Source organism: Amblyomma mixtum, chromosome 4, assembly GCF_055824585.1.
Source record: "Amblyomma mixtum isolate Tamu chromosome 4, ASM5582458v1, whole genome shotgun sequence".
Lineage (NCBI taxonomy): Eukaryota > Metazoa > Arthropoda > Arachnida > Ixodida > Ixodidae > Amblyomma > Amblyomma mixtum.
The window spans coordinates 68,791,792-68,803,979 of record NC_143015.1 but is presented as its reverse complement, the minus strand read 5'-3'; the positions used below and the strand labels follow the sequence as shown (position 1 = coordinate 68,803,979).

The 12,188-nt window shown below is 45.3% G+C and overlaps 1 protein-coding gene across 1 annotated transcript in view; it reads right to left on the bottom strand.

Moving 5' to 3' along the window:
* Nucleotides 1-12,188, bottom strand: part of LOC149346782 (uncharacterized) — a 39,261-nt gene that overhangs the window by 16,150 nt on the left and 10,923 nt on the right. The window contains exons 3-5 of the mRNA XM_089541424.1: nucleotides 4,759-4,981; nucleotides 2,132-2,282; nucleotides 204-316 (exon numbers count right to left, since the gene is read on the bottom strand). Of these exons, the coding sequence (XP_089397550.1) occupies nucleotides 204-316; nucleotides 2,132-2,282; nucleotides 4,759-4,981 (487 nt within the window). The remainder of the gene's footprint in view (nucleotides 1-203; nucleotides 317-2,131; nucleotides 2,283-4,758; nucleotides 4,982-12,188) is intronic.

Sequence of the window (12,188 nt, the reverse complement as noted above, 5' to 3'; positions counted from 1 at the left end):
GGAGAGTAGCTGAGAGGCCAAGGAACGACCAAATGAATGACTCAGGTACTGCAATACTGATGTGATAGGTTACACAGTGCGTTAAGTAAGGAACTGACCACAACTGTTTGCTCGGTTACCTCGGGCCATCTGCGTCAGGTCGGTAGTTCGCCTTAAAGCAGCGCTCACTATTACTGGATCACAATATGACGCACTACGCTCACTTGAACTCTTCGTCGAGGAAGTAAATCCACTGTCTGCCTGGAGATGGCGAGGCGAGAGCTGTGAACGCTCGGTGGCGCATAGCCGTCTGGGTCTGGGAAAGGCCATCTAGAGCCTGTCAAGGAAAGGAGGAAAGAAAAGAGCTCCTGCTTGTCAATTTCCAGCTGATTTCATTTCACCTTGCAGCGAGTACAATCTCTCAGCTTGTTTTAGTAAGAGATAAACACTAACCCCAGCAAAGTTGCGTCACATTTGCCGAAGTAAGCCCTCTATTAGACCTTCGTAGGCCGAAAGTAGCCCCAGAACACTCTATCCCGACAAGCTACCAGCGACAACTTTTCCGTCAGTGCAGGTATTGAGGACTCGTGCTATTCCATTGGTTACAGACCTTCATTCCACCGTTCTGCGGCGCCCAGAATTTATGGTCTCAGCAATACGCCTCCAGACATTCTGCATTCTGTCCCAGTAAAGAATAGACAAAGATAAGTCTTCAAGAGCCGTACCTCCATCGCCAGTTTTGACCTGCGCTCTGAACCACATAGTCCTTGTGAGTAGGAGTGTCCAATTTGTTAAGAAAGCCTGATCGCTGTCTCTTAGGTATACTATGGCACAGACCCATCCCGCGAATATTTTGTAGACAGGAAGGTAGTATTATTTTATAAAATGCCAGGGAATGATGGTAACACCGATACAAGGACGGCGCATGCAATACGGAGCAGAGGTGACAGATGCACAGTTATGAACACAAAGTGCGTTCCTTGGGAAGCTAGTAATGTTCAAGTGAGGTGGGCTGGGCGGTAAATTAGAAAGATCACTAGATGCGGTAGGCGAGGATGGGGTTGATTCGAGACCTCTGGCTTAGAGCCGACGTGATCTGCTATAGTTATTATTACTATTTACTGTTGTTTTTTTCATGAAGGTATTCACAACTTTTGTGCCCTGCCAGATTACAGGGTTTCTTGAGGTATCGCTCTTTATATTTACTTAAATACCGGGCAACGGTTAACCCTATTTAAACATTTTTTAGTCAGTGTATCCTTTTTTCTATGTGATGTCTAAGTTTATCTTCAGTGTTGAAATATTATACATAGCATAAGTACCCTGTTATTAGGTAGCTCTACAGATGTTGCCTTCGCAGTAGAATGCTGTCCTATAAGCCCTTGCGAGATTTCGGCGCACAAGAACATCTTATTCTTGGTTTCTACTATAAATCACTGTTTTATTACTTGCTATAAATTTGGAGGGGCCCGTTGAGCTCCGCATTAAGGGTAAGACGGGATGGCGTTAACGGTTAATGACATATATGTGGAACTGACCATTGCCGCCGCGGTGCCTCAGTGGTTATGGCGCTCGGCTGCTGACCCGAAAGACGCAGGTTCGATCCCGGCCGCGGCGGCCGAATTTTTTTGGAGACAAAATTCTAGAGGCCTGTGTACTGTGCGTAGCAGTGCAGGTTAAAGAACCCCAGGTGGTCGAAATTTCCGAACCTCTTCACTACAGCATCTCTCATAGCTTAAGTCGCTTTGGAACGTTAAACCCCCCAAAACCATAAATCATTGTCGACATTACGTTCATGGATCCCTGGAAGTCCGGTGGAAGGCGCAGCCACCTATGGCACTTGTGCGACCCAGATTGCTCTTCTCGAGCAACATTTCGCTGCTAATCAATAATTTCACTGCCGCCTGCCACAGGTGGTCAGTTTGTATACAATCCAGTGGGCGGGTTGTGATCCCACCCCTAAGGCTCTTGACCTAACGACCCACCTATGTTCCTTCTCCGGGAACTTTTGCTCACTACGCCGGCGACGATGACAGCGCCGCTTTTTCTGCATAACGGGAACCTTAACGCTATCGCGTTCTTAAACCTCTTATACTGGAAGAGTTTTCTTTCCTGAACCTAACTTCTACAACTATAGGAGAAACAGCCGTACTTTGAGGCGTAACACAGCTGTCATCATTTGATTTCTCGTCGCGTCTTCGGGCGTGTCGAGAATTCCGGTGTGGAAGATACCACTCTGCCAGAAGACATCGAGCACATTTGGTTTGGTCCGCCTCAGGTCGTTTCCCAGCCGGTCCGTGTGCCTGCACAAACACGACATGGCGAAGCCGTGACTACAAGTGCGGAAAATAAAAAAAAAATTACCGACGATTACGTTACTTCCTAATGCGAAATTTGAGCGCAGCAAAAAGCTGTTTCACCTTTTCGATAGATTGAGGCAAAGAAATCGAGCAACACATGTATGCGCTATCACAGAGTTTTTTTTATTTTTCACACGTATTCCTTTAACAAAGATTCCACTAACAGTTCTTGACAGTCATGAAGGAAGCTTTGTGGTCGGAGAAATAGACTGATATATGTTCGACTTGGTACACCAATGCGTGATTCTCAAAGACGAGATCTATACAAGTGCCTCGCGAGGTTGTCACAGCCGTGGGACGCGTTACGAGCGAGAGGAACGGGATGTTCTCCCGCATAAGTGTTAGGAAATTGCTGTTTGTCTTTATGTCAACATTAAAGTCCCCCACTACTAACATCGGTGTGGATCGATGGACGGTTAATGCGAGTTGCAGGAAGTGCACGACGTCTTTCGTGAGTGCGGTAGGGGCGAAGTAGGCAGCTACTACCAGCAAGCCGTTGGGCAACTTTGCGGCGCACAGTTCGCCAAGTTCATGTGACGTGCCAAACATTTCGACTGGTATTGCAGAGAGACCTGTGCGCAAGTAGATAGCGACTCCCGCCGCTGTGTTGTGGTCTCTGCGAGCACCACAGCAGTATAGGAAATCTATGATTTCGAGAGGCTCTTCGGGATCCATCCAGGTTTCAGCAAAGCAAAGTACAGAGGAATGGCGCAGAATGTGATCGTGGTGTACGTCCTTGGCATGTGCGGCAAGGGAGCGTACGTTAAGAATGTGGTTGTGAATGATGAATCAAGTGCTGCCAGCGAATGACGCGTCCATTGGCTGTCTGCATGTGTTACTGATGTGTGGTTAACATGTTAAGCTTCGCCTGTAAGAGTGGAACGCGACAGCGTCTTGCAACGCTGCCATGGAGTCCACAGAACGCCATCGCCAATTCGGCTGTACGCCTTGCTGGACAGTAAATTTATTTTTTGAGGAAAGGAAATGTATCTCTCTCGCATATCTGGGTGGACACCTGCACCTCGCCGTAAGGGGAAGGGGGAAGATGGGAGTGAACGAAGACGCCGTATTAGCTAGACGCGCCTTTGTTCATTCCAAACCATTCAGCTGGCATTACGGAGTGGCTAGCGTGCTCGTATCGCACTCCGGAGGCCCTGGTTCGATTCCCCAACTCGACCAATTTCGTTCTCGGTTTTATAGATTTATGCGGTCTAACTAGAAAGGTTAATTAGGCTATTTCATATTTACATTATTGCATTTCTATCCATCGTGTTCTGTCATTAACCTGTCAATTGTTGGAACTGTCTAGGATGTTCGACACAACGTATATGAAACGAGCAACGTCTTACTGAGTGGGGAAGTGCGTGGTGGTGGAGGGAACGCGGCTTCGTACTTATCTGTTTTTTTTTTCAGCAGCGTCTCCTTCCGCGGACGCTGTTGTCGCTGCGGCGCGCGTCTTTCTTTTCTTTTCTTCTGACCTCTTCAATCTCCTCTATATTAATTAGGCTAATTGATTAATTAAGCAATTAACTAAACTCAGTCCAACTTAGTTGCAGCATCACTATACGATCCCTTTGATTGGTTGCATGGTTACTAGCCAAAGTACAATTGGCCCCATTTGAAATTCGCGCACTGTGACGTCACGAGCATTTCCACCAATTGAAAAGCATGACATTGGGGGCGGAGCTGGTTACGAGGCCGACGCCGACGCCGACGCCGACGACGACGCGAAACCCAGGAACGGACGCCAAAGAGCTGCGCTCTAAAAAGGCCAGCACAGCTTAACTTCCTCGGCACATTAGCTCTGCGCCTAGAGTGTACCAAGTATTTACATTGCCACTGCAAGTTGTCGATACATGCGACAAGTAGTAGTGGTGTAATTTAAGATACTAATAAAAGGAAGGAAAAGATTTTTGCTAAGCCTGGCATCTGCCATCACTACGGGAAGCACCTGAGCTGGGCCAGCGGGAATAAAGGGATAGCAGGCAGACCGGAGAAAAGAAATGAAAAAGGAGAGGGGAGAGAGCGGCAAACCGCACTATCAAATTTTTTTCGTCCTTTTTTTCAGTGAACACAAGGAATACCAAAAGGGAATGCTGCCGTCATAGGTGGTGTGTTTTTCTTAGCTTGTTTTAAGAACACCGCCATTAAAGATGTCTCTAGGGCTATCAATAAAGCACTTGCCTGGACATTTAAGCCCCTTCCTGTGGAGCCCGAAACTCTTTGAAAAACATCGCTTTGGAGGAGAAAGAACAGAAAAACTGCCCGTCTTTGGTGGCTGAGATGCAAGAAATGTAATAGAACTGCTGAAAAAGCACTGCTCAGATAGTAGGGTATTGAAGGTCTCGCAGCAAATGTTACGAAGAGTCGCAAACTTTCAAAAAATGTAACCAGCTATATATCGAACAAGGTCACTCACTGAAACGCAAATGCTACTCCCAGGGTGGTCTTGCTGTAGTTTGCGGCCGCACGGATGAAAGTCAGCAGGTCCAGCTCAAATGGCCCGCCACCAAAGATGTTGTTCCTGTTGTCGGCGTAGATGGAGTCGTAGAAGGCGATATCGCACAGGCCGTCACTCGCCATAACCGCGTCTGACGTTGTTCTACTGCCATAGGTGCAAATCAGCATCTCCGGCCCGACGTCTGCAAAAGTATGCCCGAACTCCTTTAGGCACAGCGCTTGCACCGTACTCAGAGCGCAAGAAAACGCAGTAGAGGTGAGAATGGCGAGAATTTGGTTTTGAGAGGCGTACCCGCAGCTTGAACAAAGAGCGTCGATGTCAAATGATTTGGCACTGCTCACGGTGGGTTCATAGAGCAATCTTCTCTAGCAATCCGGCCTAGAAAAGCCGCGCACTGGTACAAGGGAAAACAAGTATTTTTGAAAACCAATCGGTGGATAGAGCTACGCAGCTCCTCGATACGTGTTGGATACTGAAATCGCTGGACCATGAATTTGGTAAAAAGAATGTTCCTCAAAAGGATTTTAATAATGTCGAGTAATTGATGCTCTTTTCCTCGTCTAGCATTATCGTGAACGCCGCGTTCCTTCAGGCGGTCCAATATTATGAAAATATGTAAGATGCTTCACACAACCCGCAATCTCCTATGGTTTGCAAGTGATCGTGGCGTGAGCCAACGCATCAGCTCTTACATACCACTGTCCAGCTTACTGTCGTGTCTTGGAGAGTCCTGCCCAAGTTTATACGCTGAAAGCTCAACGCGGAGCTCTCAGTGAAATTGGCGGCGCTCTGCATTACATGTTACATGGATTATGTACTACGGACAGAGCTTGTACGCGGAAAGGTCACTGACTAGAACGGCTCAATTTATGAGTTTCTTATTTTGACACAACCCGCAGAGAAACTCTTCTTTGTTCTAGTGGTTTGTCTAAAAGGTGAAATTTCGCCGTGTGATGCAACAGAATATAAACCCGACTCTGAAATAAAATGGTTATGTTATGAGAAGATATCAGCGCCAAGTGAAAAGCTCTTACGCAACAGACAAAGAAATTTTGGGGGTAATAAAGCAGACACACATCCAGTCCTATCTTGGACTTTCGAGCTATTACCGAGTGGTGCTATCACCTTCCACCTTAAGATTTTGTTATTCTTTCATTGCCGCCGCGGTTGCTCAGTGGTTATGGTGCTTAGCTGCTGAACCGAAAGACGCAGGTTGGATTCCGGCCGAGACGGTCGCATTTCTGGGAAACCATAGTACTAGAGGCCAGTGTACTGTGCGATGTCAGTGCACATCGAAGAAGCAGATATGGTCAAAATTATCCGGAGTTCTCCACTACGACGTCCTTCGTAGCCTGAGTCATTTTGGGACGTTAAACCCCACAAAAAAAAGCGTACTTCTTTCATGATCGAATTTCCTATTTTTTCCAATTACACATTGAAAATTCTGTCTTTTCAGTGAATAAACGTCTTATTACTTCATTCGGAAGTCCGTCTGTCCCTTCTTACCTTCTGGCCTGAGATATATCGCATGCTAGCCATTGCATGCAAACAAACAATCGGCTAATTACTGGTAAAGGTCTTTGTTGCTAGATCATATACCTAACAGAAATGCTACCATGCGTTGTCCTGGAGATTCATGCTGCAAACGGGGCGTGGATCTTTCACACACAAAGTGTGTGTAATCTTTTCCAGCTGGCATCCAAGCCACGTTGCATTGCGCTGAAAGAATGTGATACAACCGTTTGGAGATCGTTGACATTAAGAGCTACAGCCTACCTCTTCCACGTGACTACCTGAAGGTGCAGCTCACTCACTGTCACCGCGTCTTGCCTGTTGTCAAAGAGTGAACGCTGTTAAGTTTGATAACTTGTCATCGAATGAGCCAAGGAAAAGTTTGAAACAAGTGGTGAATTTCTTCAGAATTGCCTTATCCCACAAGAGCATGAACTACACCGGGACACGGTATCCCTGCAATCGAAAGGGGTACACGGGGAATTCAGTAACAGGGTTTAAGCACATGTATACAAAAAAATGTCTAATTGCGCCTTTGTTGGGTTGATACTGAGCTTCCAGGTAGCCACTGGCAGATGACTCCACAGATCCCAGCTCGGGAAGGCTGCTATCTTGAGTGACCGCGTCGCCCGTATTGTTACTGGCTAGGTTTAGTACATCCTTGTACCAAACACTCAGGTACATGTTCGAGCATTGACAGACCGTGGCATATCGATTCTCAACCAGGCAACCGTTTCAAGCGCTCCTAATATCGAGTATATTTAGTTCGTGTTTTGGAGCAATCACTTTTATTTGGCAAAAACTAACCCCTTCGCTTGCCATATAGTGTGGGAAGCTTTCCAATTCTTCGAGTACTTGCTTTACAATTGTATATGTATCTGCAGTACGAAAAGGAGCAGTCAGCTTTGACGGAGCAATGAATTTTGTTGTTACTGCTGATTAGGGAGTTTCAGTCATGATGTACGGTAAGCCGCGTTGAAAGGTTGAGTGCCAGTCAATGTCTAATTAAGGGAGATAAACAAGCAGGTTGCGGTACTCGCTGACAGGGACACTATCGTGACTGTGTACCCTTGTCTCAAAACACTGCAAACATTTCCATGGTTACGCCGAATTTAACTGCCATTTTGATAGTTCATTTTTGCGTCCGAAGTGGTCAAATCTCAGAGGCTGTAAGCAATAACATATACACAGGAAATTGTTGGTACGAAAAACTTTTTATTATAAACGTGCGTTATACTGCCGCGGGGCTTGTGTAGCAAGACACGGCAATACAAAATGCCCAGAAAAGAAAATACATGCTTCCACGTTCCCCTGACGCCAAAAATCAAGTTGTCCGGCTCCCGAAGAAATGCTCAGTGCTCCGACTTCCGTAATGAACGAAGTTTTTTGTTTTTACCGGAAACTTTTACAAGATTTATTGGATAACGGACATCTATCAGGAACATCGAATGGGCTGGTCGCATAATGCCAAACATTTAAAATACTTTCTGCAGTCGCATCAGGACGTAATGTTTATAAATAGGTTCATATCCTTTGAGCAGCCTCTTCACAAATTGGAATTGATAGGTGATCGTAAAATGTGATGCGAGCCGCCGCGGTGGCTCAGTGGTTATAATGCTCGGCTGCTGACCCGAAAGACGGGGGTTCGATGCCGGCCGCGGCGGCTGAATTTATTTGGAGGAGAAATTCTAGAGGCCCGTGTACTGTGCGATATCAGTACACGTTAAAGAACCCCAGGTGGTCGAAATTCCCAGAGCCCTCCTCTACGGCGTCTCTCATAGCCTTAGTCGCTTTGGGACGTTAAACCCCATAAAAACCAAAAATATGATGCGGGAAACCTTTGTTATGCAGCATGGGCGTACATATTATTTTACATTGCTTGCCTTACCACTGCATCTTTAAATTTCATTTCACCGCCACTTTTTGTTTCGCTGCTGCATGGGCTCTTGAGTGTGGAGACGGGTGGGGAGTGGAGTTACGTGAGTGGGTGACAGGTGAGACTTCTCCAGGGTGAAAATGAATGGAACTTCTGAGTGGTTGCGGTGGGTGAGATTGAATGTTATTTCGCCGTCACTGGTTCGTTGCGCTGTTGCCAGGGCTTCTGGTGGGGCAACTTCTGGAGGGTGAAGTTTTTTGGGTGAAGGCCTTCTGGACGGTACGTGAGGGATGACGCTTTTGGAAGGTTGGTAGCTTCGTACACCAAGGCTTCACATGCCGCTAGCCGCTAGCGCTCTTGCTAACAGTCGCTCATGCTAAGGTAACAGACTCCGACAAGGATATATGCTCCTACGAGTGGAGATCCTTATTCCAAACTCGGCTGGTAAGTGATAGTAATTCCGTGGTCCGGCGTAATTCAATAGGTGCTTGTAAAGAAAAGAAACCTTCCGTAACTGTCGCATTCGCAGTCTAAACCTCAGAAGTAGCGTAGGAGTAGGTGAGGAAAAGAGAGAGAGAGGAAGCCGGGTGAATTCAAGACATCCTTGAGGAGGACCCTTGATTATTTTCGGGTACCTGCAGTTCTTTGACGTGCACTCACATAACACACCACATAGGCACTAGATTCGAACCCACTACCTCGTGCTCAGCAGCCGAACCCCTTAACGACCAACCCATCGTGGCAGGTTAAGGCACATTGAAAGTTATACGCGAAGAGCTTTGCGAAAAGTGATCGTCACACTCACTCATCGGTGGTGGAACGGTAGACACATCCGTCGGCGCCGTCGAAACGGGATTAGCGGGAGGGGCCGGTATTCGCACTTCGACAGGTCCGCGGAACACGACCTTCGTAGTGCTCCGGTCTTCAATGCTATCAGCCTCCGTAATAGTGGGAATAGTCAGGGGAGCTGCGTGGCAGTGCATGAGATTTTTCAGCCTCTGCGGTCGCAATTCTTGGCGACGAAACACGTAACCGCGCTGGGAAAAACTGCGATTTTTTAAATCAACTAATGTTTCAGAACAATACATGAACTACACTAGCATTGGACAGAGGAAACTGCTACGACGAGTATGATCCATCCTGACAAAATTCTCACTTCCGAATCTACCTTTATTTTCCTTTCTGCGGAAAGGCCGGAAATTCAGCGCCGTATTGCTACCGCGTGATTCCAAAATTACATGATATTTTTGTAGTTTTGGCACTGATAAATTTCATTAACCGTTCTTTTTTTATCAACTTACAACGAAAATGTTGTTTTATAACTGAACCATAAAATTCAACTTCAAAGCCAATTGCTCTGTCTGTGAGAAAGCGCAGTAATATAGCAAACCCGTTTGCCATGGCTGTTTCTCGTTGCGCAGCACTGCTTTTACGGCGCAACAATCTCGTCAGCTCGTTTCATGCGAGCTGCTTTAAATCAGGCCGTTTTGAAAGTGTATGTGCGGAATATTTTAGAGAATAAACGGCACTGAAGTTCACTGTTCGCGCTTATTGAAGAAACTGATTGGTGCTTACCTCCCCTGAGCACGAAAACCGTGATGGCGACAGATGCGCCTACTAACACAATCATCGCGCTCATCATCAGCAAGATAGGCTTTCCGCTCCTTTCCCTGCAAAAACAGGAATTAAAGATATATGAGCGAAATGAAAAAATAACCAACTTCACCTGGGACGCTATTTTAGATGTTGGCATTCATGTCTACGGCAAATTCTCTCTCTTGGTTTGGGGCCGAAGCTGAAGAAAATTTGCAGAATGTTTGTTCAGCTTGTATATATGCCGTGTTCCTCGTTAATAGTTTTGATGATTGCGCTGCCAACTAAGTGAATAAAGTTTAAATTCTTTCAAGGAAGTTGAGTCAACGTTGCCTATTGCAGTTCCTTGTACTTTTTTGCGTGCTGTGTTGACTGCGAGATTGAGAAAAATACTGCTTAAGAAAAAGTTACAAAAGGTTTGGTTTAAGTTGGTTTATGGGTGTTTAACGTCCCAAAGCGACTCAGGCTATGAGAGATGCCCTAGTGGGTAAGGTGTTTGACCTGCCAGAGGTCATGCAAAGACCTGTTATTCCAAGCGTTTTGCCCTAAAGAAGAGGAACGGCAGGTCAAAGGATTGCCTTTAATCATACGAAGGTCATTTCATTCATTTTCACACGTACGGGCTGCGAATTCGGTTGTGCAAACTTAAGACTACAGCGCTGTGGTGACAGGGACAAGTGTGTTTGGCGCAGCAAATTAGGCGAAACACAAGCGCTGACTGACAACTGACTTTTATTGAACGAAATGTGCACTATATATAGGGAAGCAGTGACAGTTGTAATCACAACCAGTCAATGTCACATGGTGTAAAGGGCCATAAAAGTGAGAAAAGACATAGGCGGTGGTAAGTCCGAAAGGCGATGAAGTTTTGAAAGGGATGTTTCAGTATATATATATATATATATATATATATATATATATATATATATATATATATATATATATATATATATATATATATATATAGGTTACGAAAGCGTGAAGTACTAGACTGCTTATAAGAATATATAGCGAAGTACACGCTTCGTTAAAGGAAACATATTTATTAAACTCGACGTTTCGATCGGAAGACCGATCTTCTTCAGGAGTGATTTTACATTGTGAATGCATCCCCTTTTATAGAGGCGGGCACAGAACAGGTAAGTGGGAAACACAAAGCACATAGCAGAAAAATACGCATAAAATTATTAGAGGCAGTGCGACCCACACACACATACACCAAAAAACCCACCAAAAAAACCAAAAAACCCACATACACCAAAAGAATCATATTTTATTTTTAAATTTAACACAGTGCAAAATGGCATTAATGAAACTTACGGCACCCTCACCTCTCATCCGAGGTCAGGGGCCTACGAAATTAAAGCAACACTGACTAAGTCGTCTGAGGTCATACCCCTTTCTGCATGCCACACCTGTGCCACACCTGTGCCGTTTCCCCCCCCGGGTGTGCTCACCTTGTGGTCACGCGAATGCCGCACAATTTCTTTTTTTATTTTTTTTTATTTTTTCCTTTTTAATTTTACTATGTAAGCTCACATTTTTTTTCTTATATTTTTTTCTTTTTTTACATTCCTTCCAATACTTCCCCTCAACCAGGGGTGGGTGCACTATAGCTGGGTGCGAAGAAAAAGCACTACTTTAAAGGTTTTCTTTTACCTATTTCACTTTTTTTTCGAGGTTTTTCCTTGCTCTGTTCATTTTCTTTTTTTTCTTCTTCTTCTTCTTTTTTTTTCTGTTGTCTGCTCCCTCTGTTGGAGGGTCATATTTTATTTTTTTGCTCTCGCGGCCAGGAGAAGGAACAAGTTTTCGCATTTTTCTACGAAAGTTGTTGCACGGCCACGCACCTGTCAAGCACCTCCCAGCTGGACACGACTGTCAATAAGCAAGCCTGTGGTGCTTGACAAAGCAGAGGCCGCATCTGGACGTTGTATTTTCTGACTGAGTACCTGTTCCTCGCACTCTCTATTTTTTTTTTGGTGTATGTGTGTGTGGGTCGCACTGCCTCTAATAATTTTATGCGTATTTTTCTGCTATGTGCTTTGTGTTTCCCACTTACCGGTTCTGTGCCCGCCCCTATAAAAGGGGATGCATTCACAATGTAAAATCACTCCTGAAGAAGATCGGTCTTCCGATCGAAACGTCGAGTTTAATAAATATGTTTCCTTTAACGAAGCGTACACTTCGCTATATATATATATATATATATATATATATATATATATATATATATATATATATATATATATATATATATACATACATATATATATATATATATTGTAGAGCGGTTTATTGGCACCTTCAAGCGCCGGCGACGAAGACCCTGGCGCAAGAAGTCTAGGAACGAGCGAGGCGAGGGACCGGCACACAAGCGGCAGTTCTCCAGCACGAGCCTGCTACGGGC